Source organism: Lytechinus pictus, unplaced genomic scaffold (assembly GCF_037042905.1).
Source record: "Lytechinus pictus isolate F3 Inbred unplaced genomic scaffold, Lp3.0 scaffold_19, whole genome shotgun sequence".
Taxonomy (NCBI): domain Eukaryota; kingdom Metazoa; phylum Echinodermata; class Echinoidea; order Temnopleuroida; family Toxopneustidae; genus Lytechinus; species Lytechinus pictus.
The window spans coordinates 9,756,559-9,774,814 of NW_026974140.1; the positions used below are offsets into that span (position 1 = coordinate 9,756,559).

Genomic DNA, 18,256 nt, shown 5'->3' on the forward strand with positions numbered 1-18,256 from the left:
TACTCCCAAAATAATTATGATAATAATAGTAATTATGATAATAATAATAATAATGATAATAATAATAATAATAATAGAACTAATGATAATAATACTGATAATAACAATAATAATAATAATAGTAATTATGATAATAATAATAAGAAGAAGAAGAAGAAGAAGAAATGTCAGAACGAGCAACGTAGGCCTGTTTATGATAAAGACGATCATGAATTTCATCTGGAAAGAAAGGAGTAAAAAAACAAAAGTAAAAAAAAGAGATGACGAGAATAGTTATGACTATTCTTTAAAAAAATACTCCCCCAATAATAATCAATAATTAATCATAGAAGTGATTATAAAATGCTCTTTGGCAAAAAGGAAACGGCCTAATGACTGAGGAATTGATGGTCATCACAGTAATGCACAGTCCCAACGGTGAAACCGCCCCAAGCCAACCGATAGTATATCATTGACAAGAACGTACACTGCAAAAACTCCGGTGTTGATTTAACACCAGCCCGGAATCTATATATGTCCACACCAGAGAAGTGTTAGACAACACCGGTTTTTGTATTAGTCCAACACCAATTAGCTTTAAAACAGCATCGGTTTGATTCCAAAATGGTTTTGTTTCAATACTTCTCTGGTGTGGACATATACATATTCCGGGCTGGTGTTAAATCTGGTTTGTCTGGAGTTGGTTTCGTTTGTGTGACTGTAGCATCAAGGTTTTCTCCCTGATTTCAACTTTAACACCCCTGATGGGTTGACGACCTTTTTTGGGGCTGATCATGACTTCAAAACCCAGTCAGTCATCTGGACTCCAGATGGCGCACGGTTCCCGTACTTTGGTTTCCTTGTCCATGAAATATTACCCAGACTTCAAGTTTGGTGGAATCCCAGGAAGAACTCCGTTATAACGCAGAATCTTTTCGCGAGTATCAAAACGAGATTTCAGGAGCATTAACAGGACGTCGGGGATGATGAGCTTTTTAAGAACACAAACCTGCATCAAGTTCGACCTCCAGGAAATCATTTCGACAACCATAAAAGTAATCACATGCAAGCAAGCATCATAACCGTCGGGTCACGGGAATAAGATTTGATTGACATTATGATGCATTGCACCAAATGCATTTCTTTTATTTCCCCGGAAATAATGTTTAACATTCTTCATTATTTATTACCTATTGTTACCCTATATAGGTAGATGGGCTAGACTAAATGACACTTAGCATTTTAAAATTGCGATGAAGAGCTCCTAGGCGCTTCATATATCATTTTTCTTGAAAAAGATGCTCCAATTAGGTCATCCTTTTCTCTTAACCATCACGACGATTCGTTTGAAGTTTTCTCTGTATGTATTATGCGCATGCGTGCCTTCTAATAGTATTATGTCAATAAACATTTAAGGTGACTTGTGCCACTGGTTTCCATATACCCATCTGCATATTATTCATGAAGCGATTTCTTAACGAGCGCTATTATTACTTGACATGAGCATACCGACTAGGAATGTACCTTTGATGATGGTTTAATATGTGGTCAAGGCAGCGCATATCAATCTCTAATAATTGTTGTTTGCAGATAGAATAAAATTCTGTGGATTCAAGATGGCGCTTAATGATTTCCGGGAGGCCTTTAAATGGGAATAATTAAAAACGCATCTTGATCACGTATCCTTGGTTTACATATATCATTATCATGCCATTCCAATGTATTTATAGTCTCGCGTGATGCAGAATAAATGGGTGATCGGTTGGTGCTGACACCTGAACGAACAGAAGACTTATGGACTGATAAAACATGCATTTAATGTATTCTCAGAAGAGTTGTACGCAAGGACTAAGCATTACCATTGCCTGATGGAATATACTATATGATCTGATAGTAATTAATAAACATAAATTAAATAAAGTGAGAAAGGGGGCTTATCGGAAACCTTAATGTATCTGATTTTTAAAGGCAAGGTCGTGCGAGTAAGAGTTCAGCAGTGTCAAACTTCGGCAGTGTATGGGTGAACTGTTTTCATTATATTATAAAAGATGAATGTAGATTCATTTTTATTTATTTTACATTCATTGTATTATTAGATTTATTATTGTCTTTTTAAATTTGTTATCTATTATTTATGTATATTTTTATTACCTTTTTATATTTTTCGTGATTCATCGTTGTGGGGGGGGGGGGGGAGGAGGACCTACATCCATCTGTTCTCTTATTTTCGTACTACCATACAAAAACGTGAAAGTTGCCGGGAGGAAGGATAAGAACTCGCTTGTCCAAAAATAGTTTGAAATATAAAGATAAAAAATATGTCGTTATGATTTTAATGGGGACCAAATTTTCCCCTTGACCTGGCAATATCGCAAATGACATTGATGAGGAATCCCTGAAGCAATTTCCGTGACCGGAGACACTATCCCTTCAACCATCTCGATGTCAGGTGGAGCACGTTGGACGTTTGGACAGGGTTCCAAAACAGATTTATCTCCTTAAATCGAGACAGCTTACCGAGATATTCCCTCGTAAGATGCCCATGACCGTGATCACCAGCCCGTTTCCGACTGTCAGTTGTAGCAGAGAACTTGACATCACAGTGTCTTTGGAATCCGGGGAATGCTTCCCGCGCCACACCGGTAGTCGGGACCCTGCAGCTGACACCCCCCATTCATCAAGATTCCTCTAGCGACAACTATCGTTGGGTTCTCTATAGCTGCTAAGGAACGTGTAAGATGCGAAAAACTTATGTTAAGACGTGTGTGATCGTATACAGGCTTTACAAATAATTAACATTGATTGTATTGTGTGAGCAAGGACATATTTTGAAATCAACCTTTCACCAAATGCTCTTTATGATTTGTTACTAACAACAATCCACCAAGAACACTGAGTAAATGAAAGGCATTACAGAAAATGCACTGAACGAAGTAGGATTATATTCAAAGACATTTCACTCTTAGGCCTACGTATTTGTCAAAAAATATGATTTATTGATTTAAAAGTGTTTCAAAGATGACTGAAAATCAATCGATACAAACATTAAAAAAAATAACAATAAAAGGCAATAGTAAACTGCAAATGACAAGAGAAATCGTATATAAACGATTAATAAATCAAAAGACTGACCAAAGTTTGAAAAACATAGGAATTTCTCTATTTTTTAAGAAAAGATGAATATCTATAAAGGATATAGGAAATTATTAATTAGTAAGTCAATTCAGCTTTATCCATGCTGAATATATGGTAAGATTTGATACGCTTTGCTTATATTACTATATGAGATCCAAGTGATGTATTTTAAAAGAGGCCAATCCGTGTCGGAAATTGTGTTTATTTCTGATGTTAATATGATGGGCAGCATGTTTTAGATTAAGTTCAGATATTTTCTATATCAATTAAAAATAACTTAATTCCCTCAATTTCAGTCCCTAACAAACCATTTAAGTGATAAATCGTAAAACAAGTCTCCTTTCTAAAATAAGGCTCTATACTGCCAAAATACATAATGTGACATGTTGCAACTTTCCCATGAAAAGGCGGGAAACCACAAGCTAATCTCGCTACCGATCTGATATTCCCCTATGCTCGGTAAACAGTGCTAGAAATAGCACACATATCCGACTCCCCACCTGTAACTTCTCGGGGAATTGGAACCCATATTTATAAGGCGGTATCTGACGTATTCAGAATTGAACCCATGGGTGGTGCTGTTTGAAAGTTGAGCATGACTTTATGAGTGAATCAATGATGATCTGCATTGATGATGTTGATGATGATGATGAGGATGATAATAATAACATTAATTATAACAACAACAACAACAATGATAATAATGATAATATAATATAATATAATATAATATAATATAATATAATATAATATAATATAATATAATATAATATAATATAATATAATATAATATAATATAATATAATATAATATAATATAATAATGATGATAACAACGATAATATTTCTTACAAATGAGAAAATCTAAAATGATCATGGTAACACATGGTATATTTACATGTAATTTGCATATTTTTCTATTTGATCAATGAGTATCGATTTAAATTTATTTATGATATACTTTATTACATATATATCTATAATTCCATATATATTTAAATTTGTTCGTAGTACTAAGTTTTTTACCTTGCAATTGATGATCTGTTTGAAATGTAAACTTTTGCAATTCGGCTTTTCCCGCAAAGTATTTTAAATAAACCATTTTTAATTGAATTGAATTATGATAATGATAATCAGATAATAATGAAAACAATGGTTATTGTAATAATAATGATAATATTGATATGTACATTTATATAACCCAATCGCTATGCAAACGCATGTACTCTGCTGCACTTGAAAGTTGCACCGGCTGTGGCTGAGCCGCCATAATTTTTTTATAGGCGCTCACGCATTTCAAGTAATAAGATCCTACCGGCTACACATTCACCTCACCTGGGTAGAGTGCAGCACATTGTGGACCAATTCCTTGCCGACAAATAACACGCCATGGCTGGTATTCGAACCCACGACGCTGCATGTGTTTCAAACTCTTGAGCCTAAATCCCTGGACTGCAACACTTCGTGAAAGCAATGTATTTCGCATGATAATATATATATATATATATATAACAAACTTGGAATTCAAAATGATTTGGTTTGAAGTAAATGCTTTGAATGACTTCTGGCGTCATTTTAGTTTAGGCAGCGGGGAGATGGTGTATGTTTCGGTTTATTTCCAATTCGTCTTATGCCAATTCGTCCAATTGCCAACTCGTCTACTATAATATGTTCTACCATCAGGTCGTCCACTCACCACATGGTCTACTTTCATTTAGTCTTATATGCCATTCCGTCTAATAACCATTCGGTCCAATTGTCAGTTAGACTATATACCATATTATATTATTGGTCTAATTAGACTAAGTGTTAAATCGTGCAAAATGAATGAAAATGAAATGGATATTAGACCAACTGGTTATGAGACGAAATGGCCATAGACGGAATGGTGATTAGAGGAAGTGATGATTAGACTAAATGGTTAATGGACCAAATGGTTGTTAGACGAAATGTTGATCGACGGAATGGCAGTATAGACTACATGAAAGCAGCTGCAGCATGTGTTGAGTGGACTAGTTGGCAGTAGACGAATTAGCAATTTACCGATGTTTCATCCAACCTGTAAACTGCTTGCTGTAATCCACGCTCGTATTTTATTTCATATCCTTCTTTCTTTTTTTTAGATACCAACGAATGTGCTGTAATTCCTTGTCAACATCGCTGTATGAACACCGTTGGGTCGTATAAATGCTATTGTGATAATGGATATTACTTACAAGATGACGGCAAATCATGCGGTCGTGAGTATCTGTAAACAAATTATATGTTAACAGTTGTGTTATATATCACGTGCGTTTTTAGTACGTATGTACTTCATCTTCTTTTTTTTTTTAATGCAAATGTTTCCCCAAATTGCTATATGCTGTATCATCTCATCATTTGTCGGAGAATAACACACGTGAACCAAGTTGGCTTGTATGAAATCATAGTAAATCAAAGAAAGACATGGATTACTCTTCCATGTGGGCACTGATCTGATACCCGTAATATCTTCTTTTTGGTCATTGTAATGATAGCAAAAGCACTTCATCCATGTGATATATTTCAATATTTTGCTCACAAATTTCTTCTAATCTCTTCAGTTTGCTAAAACTGTCATGGATTCGTCTCTTTGACTCTTCTGTACTATAAAATGCAGTTGATTTCAAGCGTTCTATCATTAGCAAAGTAGAACTATACCTTTATCCTGCGTTGCTAATGAAACTGAGGTGGCCCTGGGCATGCCTGGTGTACAGCCATAATTGGGAGCATACCCGACTCGTTGTTATAAGACAAATATTGCAATATGCGTTTATTATCCTCTTTGAAAGTCATCTGGGTTACATTGGAGCCGGTTATACTTATAGAAAGGTTTGCAATCAAACACAACTCATACACATCGTGATTTTGACTTGCGTTTAAACACAACCCTTTGCGCATCGGGCCCCTGGAGGGACAGACCTGGGAACCCGTTAAGATTCGAGAGAGCCTTATGTATGAAGGCGGTTTAGGCAAGGGAAGACGAGTAGGTGGACAGATCAACCTGTTGAAATTGTCAACAAGAAAATATAATTATCTGCTGAACAGACATTTTTTTTTATCTTCTCCCACATTACATATAGCACACACACACAGAGATTATGCATTTCTGGGACAGTAAGGCAGGCATCTTATTTTCTTGGCCAAAATAATTGGATTGTAAAGTCTGGCCAAGATTCCTTTGATTTCAGTGAACAAATTCCAGAATAAACATTGGTATAATCGAATGTAGGCGTGAGAAGAAAAGATTTGTTTCGGAAAGAGAATAGCCTACACTCTTATATGAATAAAGAGCTCACTATGATACTGTGCCTAAAGTCTTGTAATAAAATGGCAGACATAATGGATATGGTGTCTTGTAGCTGAATGATCAAGTCACTATCCGACAGAGATGAAAGAGCACTTTGGACCTCTTTGATGATAAATTAATATTAAAAGCTTATACATAATCAGTGACAAATCCAGTATACCATAATTTCTAATTGCATCATATGAAGATTGAATGATACCAAACATAAATTTGACATGTTCTTCCCTTTTTGGAGTCCGAAAATGAGAAGGGAAGTTGTTCTTATCTTCGATTGGTTGGGAAGGTCAAGAAACATTTTCATAAAATCATAACTTAGACGCCTATTAATATTTAGTGAGAGTCACATGAACATCTTGGGTGGTTTTTTTAACATGAAGATGTCAAGAAGTGTTCTGAGAAAGATGTACACGAGTTTCGTTGTCATGTCTTCATGTCCTAATGTTCTGATGCAATTAAAAGAAAGGATCAGTGTCAGGATGCTTTATAGCCGACCCACGGCCCTTGCATGCATCAGATACTCAGTTAAAATAGGAAAATACATTATCAAAATGATCAGACTAATAATTTTTACGGAGTAAAAAAACCCCCTTGGGATGAGTACAGTTTGGAATGAACTCTTTGATGGATGGTATATCGAAAGTTCATTGTATTCTCCCATGAGCTGGTCATTCCATGGTCATTGCAAGGTAGTAGGTCCATGGTCATTGTAACCTTTTCGATTTTAATATTGTTCTTTTTCATTTTTCATTTGAAGGTGATGACAGGTGTAACTCGATTCGGTGTCATTATGGATGCGTTCAACACACTGATGGATTCAAGTGCTTCTGTCCTACCGGTCTTGAGCTCACAACCGATGGACTAGGATGTCAAGGTAAGAGGAGAAATGCTTCTAGAACAAACCCGATGATCGTTGTTCCAACATTCCGTCACTCTCATACACGAATGCATGATATAATAATGATACTAATGATAATAAATAACTCCAGTGGGTATTATTTGGATACTATTCTGACTCTCAATGCATTTCATCCCAATGACAAATTACAAAGAGTGGATTAAACAAGAATAATTCATCGGGATCTGACGTTCGAAATCGGATTATGGCCAGATGTTAGACGACCGTTGTGTATTGCAAAACAAAATGTAATTAGTAAGGACTGCCAGGTGAGCAATGGTAAACTGCGTACTTGGTGGTTACAAATAATTTCCATGATTCATTTTGGGTGGAGCTAGGATGTTAAGACCCTGTTAAAATTCCTGACCACTATTCTTATAAGGTAATTAGTTCACTTAGAATATGGTACTGCATCAGCTCGGTTGGAAAGTATATCTCAAAAAGAACCTTTTTTTTGTTAATGAGCCACAAGCATGGACGTATGGCTGTTAGTTACAGTTTCAAAGTAGAAAATAAGAAATATATAATGCATTGCTTCGATCAAGTCATCAAACAATACGTCGTTAGCCTCAGCGGTTCAGTTTGTTATAAGAATATTGTACTTTCGGAAAAGCAAGGCGCTTACTTAGAAGCACAGAACAATCAGGTTTGTGATAAATAGCATGTGATGTGTTTCGAACTGTGTAGAAACCAATTAATCATGGTCGCCTAACCTTCCACCAAAAGCTACATAAGAGTCTCGCTCTGCAGGCGGTGAAAGTCCTCCAGGGAAGTCCCTCAGGCGTGGTTGGGGATATCTGAAGTATTGAACTTTCCAAGACCCTTCTCAGGTTCAAGTCTAGCGACACATTTCATCGACTCGACTTGCCCGGAAGGATGCGATTAAAGAAGTTGGGCGGAACGGGTATTTTAGGAGGAGGTGGGTCCTTTAGTTTGCGGCGTGTCTGCAAGACTGTCTGTACGCCAACATGTGTAGTTAGTTCAAAGGCCTCGCCAATTCCCCAGGTCCTTTGGTTTGTTAGACGGAAGTACGTTGGGGGTAGATTGTCTGGTGGTGGGTGAAGGTGTATCGTGTTGCGGCCAAACAGATACCTAGGAATTGCCAATGCGATGACAGTTCCTAGGTTCCCAGACAATCACCATGAAGCTAGATCTCTAATCCATGAAGAATCATAGAAAGAGTATTAGAAAAACAATAATGTAGACGTTCTATATAATGACAGTTGCTTTAAGACTTCTGATATTGTAACCTGTGAACATAATTATCGTCATGATATGGTCATCTCAATATTGCTTCAGTTAGAGCTCCACTGCTTTTTATTTTGAGTCATAAGAAAACAAAAAAGAAAAAGGAATGTGTTTGTAAATCTGTCAAGCATATTCATTGTCTGTTTGACTTTAAATCCAAGAGATAGTTTGGAATGTGGATGCTTAATACCGCAGGGGTGAAACAGACATTACTACCACACCCATTCTCATACAGACAAGCACATGAATCTGTGTGATTAAACTGATATTTCATCTAAAACTACTGTACATTGATTATATTGATCTATAAGTACTTTTGATATAATGTTTCTCCTATTTCATAACATTGTGTTTGGCATAACATGAACGAATTGTTTCTTTTTTCTTTTTTTTTAAATTAGAATTTTCGTGTATTCCTTTACAATAGATGTCGACGAATGTGCATCAGGTGAAGCGCAATGCCCCCGTGGTCGCAGGTGCAAAAACACATATGGAAACTTTCTTTGCTTGTGTCCGGAAGGTTACAAATTCCAGTATGTCGCCGGTAAACTAAAGTGTGTAGGTGAGTAATATCTAAATACTTGTAAGATATTTCAAATGAATTGTTATAACCGTTCCATAGTTTTATTGGAAAGAAGTTAATCCTTCTGTTACGATCATGTTACACACTGTTGACTCAGGTAAGTAAGAACTAATCTCTGGAGATCAATACAGCATCCCACCTTTTATATTTTTCATGACATCATTCATACATATCTATAACGCTGGTTCTGTAAATAGGAATATGTTGTCCTTCATGATTTGCTAATATACCATGGCCGCCATCCAAATCATGGGACAGCAAATCTGTATCTTCGTTTTGAGAGCTGCCGTTGTTTCTCTGAATAATACGATTTTATGTTATCAAACTCACTACGAAATTATTGACAGCAGTAGCATACTAATAAATACAACTCAATGAGAACATGTCATGGCTGGAAAAGGTGAGAGAGGGAGAAATGGGAATGGAGATGGATGGAGGGAACGAGGGAGGAGGAAGAGAGGGGAGACAGGAATGGAAGAGATGAGGGAAGATTGAGAGAGCATTATTGATGGGAGAAAAAGAAAGAGATGAGTGATAATATAGTGGCAGTTTTGCAAAAGGAAGAGGAAACCTAGATACGATCTCAAGGCGAAATATACAGGGAGGCAACCATTTTCAATGATGGATCTGCAAAATCCGTTAATCCCTTTACTGAGTGAGATTTTTGAGATCTTTATAAAATATCGTCACATTTTTCAATTTTCTAGTTCTAGTTCTCACTAATCACCCCCACGTTAACGTCAGCCATTACACTTGTCGCATCCATCTCTACATGTGGGTGTTGCTGTCAGAACTTGAAGAATAACATTTAAGTGTCAGAATGATTTTTCCTATTTGCTATTTTTATGTGTGATTGTTTTAGTGACGAGTTTTTGAGAATTATTTCCAACGTCAAACCTTATCAAAGAAGATGAAAACCATGTGCAAATCGATTCACGTGGGTGCCAAGTGATAGATGAAAGAATGTTTGGCGACTTTGTGCATCATTTTCGAAAACAATGCGGGAGTCAAAGAAGAAGGAAAATTCAGATGAAAATTACCTGCGCATGCTCAGTCCGAAAGTTATGCAGGAGTGATCATGCGCAGATTGAATGTTATGTTAATCTACCTTTTTTCCATCCGTCGTTTTTTTTTCTCGAAAACCCCCTGAGCTTTATCCCATGCAGTTCATTAGGTGCAGTTCACCAGGTGATTCTTCATCAGATTATTTCAAGACGGAATCGGCGACTTATTCATTGTTTTACACAAATAACCAACCCCTTTATCCATTGCATATGTTATAATTTTGCTGTCTCTTTATTTTCTCTTAATGCTCTCACCTGATTTTGGATAAACCAGTTGGTCAAAGTGAAAACGATGCCGACTACAACGGTAGGTCAGACATTGATCTTGAACTAATAGCTGCCCCTGGCATATAACAGCTGAGTATGGCCCTCCAGCAATGAACACGAACTGTAGTTGAAATAATAATATTGACCGGAATTTCATCATCCAGATGTCAAGCTTAAAACTTACAAAGTCATGTGATCGATCCCCATTTACTTTTAAACTTTTATTTGGGTATGGTTGGGGATACTTGTGGATAGAGAAAATATGGGACATTCCTTCCTTTTTTTCCTTATAAAAGAGAAACAACCATATTTCCACTTATTTTCCTAGAAATTTTACACTTGTTTTTCAAACTTTGTAAAGTAGTTGCAATGTATAGAAGGGAAATTGTTATTGCACCGATTTGTAGTTTTTGGATTTGCTGTAAAGTTGATTTTTCACCACTGATTGTAAATAATTAGAATTAAAATATTGTTTAATCATTTAACCAGTATATTATGAGAATAACTAGTGCATGTCGTGCGTTTTTAGTCGATATATGCGTGTTGAACAGTAACTAACAATATGATAATGCAAATATACCTTGCGGTGATTATCCTCTTATTTCTAATGGATATAGGCCCCTATGCGACTCTGCACTACCTTATTTTTTCAACTATGATTAGGGATATTTTAGTTCAAATTCCCGCTTATGTGCTTCTTGAAATGTTCATATCAATGCTATAATATCTATATTTGAAATATTAGGCTAAGTAATATATTGATAATCGTTGGCTGCTCTATTTTAAATACTGCTTTAGTTACCAATAGCAAAGCTTGAATAACATGGGTCTCATTTATACCTCATCTCTTTAGGTATGAACAACTCGAGCCATTATATAAGGCTATTTGTTACTGCTTTAAGGGGGACCTTAAGGGAAACCTGCTGTCGTGTCTGAAGTTATCTATCAGCGCCCCTATTGAAATATGACGCGCCAGTGCGACGCAACGGTCTCAAGATTTTGACTGTTACACTTGAGGGCTCTTCTCGAGTCTGTTGAATATTGCCGCATATACGCAGAAACGCCACAATATAAGAAACTGTACTCGTACGATGCGTCTAAATTCGCGTCAGCTGTTTATGCTGTATCCGCGCACTCAGCTTGGTGCACCAATAATAACACATTTATTTGCTTGCGCTTTAGGTGCAAGCTATATGACTGGACAGATTAAGACCAAAAAAAAAAAAACTGCAACGGTATGGATCTATCTTGTCAATTATTACAATAAAAACATTCAAGTAGGCCCTACACCTGGATATACTTCTTCCACTCTGAGCTATTAGTTTAACTTTTTAGTCAGTATAATGGTGTTTATGTGGATCCAATTTTCCAACCGCTTTTAATATTTGGTTTACACCCCTTTTTTGTTGTGTTTATCTGCTTTCTGCATGGTGCGTATACCATTAGAACATAAAATGTTTATTTCGTAATGTTTCTTATTTTTAATGATTTTAAGTGCTATTTTGCACTGTCCGAACCACTGAACTCCTTCATGATGTATTATTTGTCATTTTGATGTGTAAGGTATTCTGTGTGTGATGACCTAATCGATTTGAGATTAAAGTGTGTATTATTTTCGTTAGTAAGCAGCTTTGCTCGCATATGCTAAAATGGCTGATGTATTATTCTTTCAATGCAAAGTACTTGCGAAAAATGATATTGCACTCATCACATACAAAATATTTAGTGTAATTACCGTTTGGTTACTTATTCAGTCTCCTGTCTGGTGTTTTGACAAAACGGAGAAGAAAGTATTATTGCCTATTCATTGGAAAATACTTTCGTGACCGTGGATTGACCTTTGACATTTAATAAGATATATGGAAATATTGACTCGATCAATATCGTCATTGGGTGTAGAAGCATAAATCGGGAGTTTTTGATACCACAACGTAGACGCTTTTTTGGAAAGTTGAGAATTTATTGTCCAAAGCAGCCTTTGTCGAAAATTAGTGAATAAAAAACGGAAGTGTCGCCCTGGACCCTAAACAAACGACATATTGCAAGTTTTCGCCAGCTTCGAAATTTAGGACGATCTGCTGTCCCGGTTTCGACAATGACCTTTTAAGCTCTCTATTGTGAGTTGACGAGCAGTATGAATAGATTCTCAACGTTTCAGAAAGCGGCTGCTTAGTGTTGCAAATATTCGCTAATACCTGTATATCTAGCTACTTGACCAAGGTCAGTCAAAGTCAGAGCGAGAGCCCCTCGACTGGGCATGCGCACGGGTTAGATGGTGAGGTATAGTCTCTTCGCATGGGATCAACAACAGTTATGTTTAACACTCCTCTAATTTCCGAGTATTCTTTAATATTACTCATGATAGATCATCGGAAAGAATTATCATGATTTCAAGACTTTTGCGTTGATGTTTGATATCAGATTTGATAGACGTATGTTTTTATTATAATCAGATGTTGGAAATCAATTGTGACCAAGCATCACAGAACCCACAAAAAGTCGCACTGTGTAATTGTCAATTGGAGCCAGTTAAGAGTATTTTGGTCAGAATGTTCAAATTTCAAATTTTTGTGTTTTCCCCTCTATTTACTGTATAAATTTGGATGTACCCATCAAACCTAAAGTGTAAATTTTGAGTGTTTTTATTACACCTATTTTTATCATTTTAAGTGAACTGTAATCATGTTTTGTTTTCACGAAAACCTCAATATTCATCTCTCTTTGAACTCCTATAAATTTAAAACAGAATTATTTGTAACATTGATACTTTTTCAAACAAATGGACAAGATGTACCTAATTGGTGTGTGAATTTTGGGGGCAATCTGATAATTCTTTTTATTGAAATTCTATTGATTATTAATCTCCCTTTTTTGTACAATACACAAAAGTGGAAGAGTAAGTGCTCTTGAATCGACTAGTAATTTTTAATACCCCTTTTCTCAAAAGGAGTGTTCCATGGTAGTGAACATTCTCCTCTTACTTGAGTGGGTTACGATCAATCATTGTTAATGAGTCATATATCATTATGAAGCTTAGAATCTCTTCTTTCAGAAGGGCTATTTAACTGCATTTCTGGCGACTTTTTGTAGGTTTCGTGGTGCCTGGTCACAATTTACCCTGATAATGCTGATTTGACTTTCTATTCATCTCGTAAACACTTATAATTGCAGATGACTCTCAAAAATAGCTAAATAAAAGTAAAAGCCATCTAATTTGAAATTAACTCAGCGCAATGCTATTCTGAAAATAGTCTATGCATTCATTCATGGACCTCGATTTTGTCGCATTTACCGAATATAGGTAAGGTGGGAAAAGATTTAAGGTTTGTAGATTGTTTGAGATATTTAAGGAGTGGGATGTATTTCAGAGTGCTTTTATTATAAATTATGATTTCAGATTAAATCACAACGTTCAGTTCCTTGAAGAAAATAGAATTATTAGATCGCATTGGATATTTTCTTTTTACTTCGATATGAAAGCGAAGAGAGGTAGAATTGATTCCTCGTGATATGACGGTTTGTGGTTTCTTTTAGCCAAGGTAATAGAGTTTGAAGCACTATTACTGTTTAATGAAACATGATCCTTTGAATTATACTTATTTTCATCCACATCCTGCCTTTTTAGACGCTGGAAATTACCGATTGTCCCTAGGATTTACTTATCAGTAATTACTATGATATTTATTCCATGCCCTCTCCACCATAATGATGTATAAATAGCTTGTTTAGTAATCTATACAGTTTTTTACAGGAAAAATTTTATTCAACTATATTTATGTTTCAACGGTATGTTTCAACTATCAATGTAAATTGGTTGCCAGGTCTTGCTCATCCAAACATCTTTTTATGGTATCGTATTTCCACAGCCCTTTTGCTATTTGATGAAAGTTCCTGTTTTAACCATACTTCTGATTTCAAGTAATTAACTTTAGTAATTAGTCTGTCATCTTGTAATGTTATTGGATAAATTAGGGTGTTCTATTTCAGGTATGTTTGTATTTGCAGAGCATATTGATGGTAAGCACTGTATGATACTAATGATTTATTTAAGGTAAATAATTAAAGGCATGTTTGCCGAGAACCATATATTTGCTTATAAATTTGTATCGTTTTGGTATTTGTTTATTGACGTATAATTTCTTGATTCGCTTAGAATGCACCATGTGTCATTCTTTTATGAAGGGGAATGTGCTTGGTCCTGGAAAGGACAATCCAAATTTGGATCGTGCTTGGGTTCTCCACCATATGTGGTGTCACTTCGATCCATCCTTACGGGATCGAATTATATTACAGCGAAGTGACATCAAATGGGAGAACTCGGAGTACATCATGGGTATCGCCATTTCCAAAAGCCGTTCGTTCACCCTCGCAAGTGAAGATGTCTTCATTATCGTAACACATGATGCATCATGAAGCCTCTACTTTCTACGTTTAACTTGATACCAATTTTACAATACCGGCCGAGGAGTATAATCCTAAATTATTATCTATATTTGAGAGGTATCATACGGATTGTCTAAAACTTGAACCGAATATGTTCCACCCCCCAAAAAAAAAAAAAAAACCCAAAACAGAATCAAGGACAACATTTCAAACTGGATTTATGTGTGGCCTAATCGACATAAGCATATTAAAAGGGGCAAATTACTTTTGTACACGATATTAGTGAAATTTAGAAACGGAGTATAGGCGAGCTGATCTCATCTTGTATTTCATGCGGGCAGGAATAAAACAATGATCGGCAACCTCATTCTATGACGTCACTATCCAGGTTAGTCATTGAGCAATAGATAATACTCATAAAGCCCAGTCACACCAACACGAACCTCCCAGATCGATCGAAGTTATTACGTTATTTCGAATGGTATATTATCGATCGTTTAAGAATCTATTTGGCTGGTGTGACTGCGTATTTCCCTTTTTATGGTTAAGTTGCTTACGTCCCTTCCTTTACACCGCCCTTACGTCCAGAGTCAGACGATAGGAAAACAAACGCAGACAAGCTTGAAGCTATTAGGGAAATCAGGCAGAAATATCAAATTCTTCAGGTGTTTTTGTTTTAATTTTTATTTCTTTCTAACTTCTACATTGTTTTTCCATTTAATAGTTGTTATTTTCAAAGCGAATATTTACGGGAACTGCACTTATGCGTATTAATTTGTGCATCAATGATATGTTTTAAAGTTGAAACATGACATTTAGGGCTTTGAAATGTATTTTGGAAAAAAAAATGATATTGTTACAATATTTTTGCCATATGAACCTTATTCAAGAAAGCATGAAAAAGAAAGAATGTTCCTTTTGTATTATGAGCTTCGTGATCATTTGAGATGTTTCATTTCTGTTCAATATCATTTTAAACTCTGTTTTATTTCAATTTCAAATAAAATGAAACAAACTGAATTGAATTGAAAATAATCTGTTAAAACTATTTTCTAAAAGTAAAAGTAAAAACTAAGCCACCTTATACACAATATCCTATAAAATAAATCACACTCTTTACCATGTTTATTGTCGCGGCATAGTATTCATTTAAAGAAACACATTCACAATGCTGTTAGATATCCCCCATGAAATGATTAAAATATCTTATTCACTATAAAGGAAGCAATATTTCACAAAATAGAAGAATTTCGGAGTTCCCCTTCTCCATGTTATCCCCACAATGATCAGATCTTGAAACCTCGGAATAAAACACATCCATTAAGATGTTTTGGAAATTTGATTGCCTGGAGGAAATCATTCTTTTGGAAATAAAGGGCGGTTTGGATACAGTTTCTAATAACACCCTTGTCTTACGTCATAAAAGGTGAATAGTGATTAATATTACACTTTTACCGCTCAAGACGCCCCCTCAATCTACCACGTCCCTGTCATCCGCTCTAAATGTTCAAAATTATGAAAATAGCGTGTATTTATTTATTCTTACTCGTAAGAAATGTCTTGGTGACTTTCATTTAAGCATTGGTCTTGAATATATGCGGTTAAAGTGCGGTTATATTGACGGTTTGTCAAAATTGTAGATAGGAAAAACAAATCAAGAATTTGAACATACAGATGGTATAAACAGGGCAATGAGGGTTGTACGTTGGCCGATGGGTTTGAAGTATTTGAACTTACATTTTTTACGAACTTTCCACGCTATTAGAATACAACATGACAAAAAGGAGTTAGATTTTAACAGAAATGCTATGCAGAATTTAGATAATAATCCGATGGAGGGGGTAAAGGGAGGAGAGAGAATATAATATGTAGAACGCTACAAATTATCGAGGATAGTTCATGGGAAAAGGAGAGAAAGAAAAGGAAAGAAAGAAAGAAAGAAAGAAAGAGAGAGAGATAAAGAAAGAAAGAAAAAAATAAAAAAAAAATAAAGAAAGATAGAAAGAGAGAAAGAAAAGAAAGGGAGTGTTGAAACGAATTTAATCATTTTATAGACAATGAATGTAACCCCCGATATAAATTAAATGTTCTTTCATTATAAGTCCCAATTAACAATATTCTTATGTTAAGGACGCTTAATTAGAGTCTGCTAGGAAAAAATCTCTTCGATTTTTTGTTTGCTGCTCGAAATCTATAGACTGTAGTGAAGTTCAAGGTTGAACGACAGAGAGCTAAATAAATTAACAATTGATTTTCCGCCTAAAATGTTATTTTCAAGAGTAAAGACCAAAAAAGGGGAATGGAGTAAATAGAGAAAGAGAAACGTCGGGTTTTAGGAGAGTAAAATAGTATTATGGCAATATATGCCATATAATGTATTGGCATATTCATTTGACCAGGAGATTGTTGTACATCTTTTTATCATTCATTATAATGATCCAGGTATTTGTTTATGACACGACTCTGGGCAACCAACTAAATGGCGATTTTTTTGTTGTTGATAATTTGAACTTGATGTTAATTTGGAATAGTGAGTTTGTTCATAGTTTGCTGGTGTGGGTGTATCTGTTGTGTGAGTTTCCATGGATACGCATATGTTTGGTAAATGATTATGCATGAAGTTTCCTTTTCCCATTCATAAGCTTACACGGAGTTCACGTAGCAGGTACGTAAACGCAAAATATCGAGTTTGCATTGCAATCTTGTTTATTACTATTAAAGAGGATGTCTACACTTAATATTACCTCATTTATCGAAATTCCAATCAAGAATTCCATTGTTAGAATGCCATATTCCTGGTAATAGTTGACTTTTAAAACGTGGTGATTACAATGTCAATATTGTGTTTAGAATCTGTTGAGAATTACTCAGTTTGGAAAATCTTTCGAGATAGCAATCCCAAAATATATAGGTGCCCGACGATAAGTATGTTCGAATTGAAAATATGTTGCCGATTCATATCGGGAGGTATACGACTGATTCCATTGAGCTATTTATATTTTAAGGTTAAAATATTCTTCGTTTTTATATGTTTTTCCAGATTTTTCACACATTTCCATAGTAACCTGTCAGTCAATATGAAAACCTTGAAACAAACAAAGACCTAGAAACAAACAAACAAAAAATACATGAATATCTTTATTGCTATGGAAGTAAGTTTCATTTATTACAATGATTACGAATATTGGTTAGCTTTCCCTGTTTTTTGACATACATGTTCTATTTGTATTCTTTAGATGACAATGAATGTGACGCAAACAGGGATAAATGCAATGAAAATGCGAGATGCGAGAATCTACCGGGTGGCTACCGGTGTGTCTGTAACGCAGGCTTCGTTGGCACGGGAGAGCAGTGTGTCAGACTCGGTAAGTGCAA

The 18,256-nt window shown here is 35.5% G+C and overlaps 1 protein-coding gene across 1 annotated transcript in view; it reads left to right on the forward strand.

Moving 5' to 3' along the window:
- Positions 1 to 18,256, forward strand: part of LOC129260688 (uncharacterized) — a 58,779-nt gene that overhangs the window by 23,805 nt on the left and 16,718 nt on the right. Inside the window, exons 3-6 of the mRNA XM_054898640.2 lie at positions 5,237 to 5,353; positions 7,196 to 7,312; positions 9,012 to 9,146; positions 18,118 to 18,246. Coding sequence (XP_054754615.2) covers positions 5,237 to 5,353; positions 7,196 to 7,312; positions 9,012 to 9,146; positions 18,118 to 18,246 — 498 coding nt within the window. The remainder of the gene's footprint in view (positions 1 to 5,236; positions 5,354 to 7,195; positions 7,313 to 9,011; positions 9,147 to 18,117; positions 18,247 to 18,256) is intronic.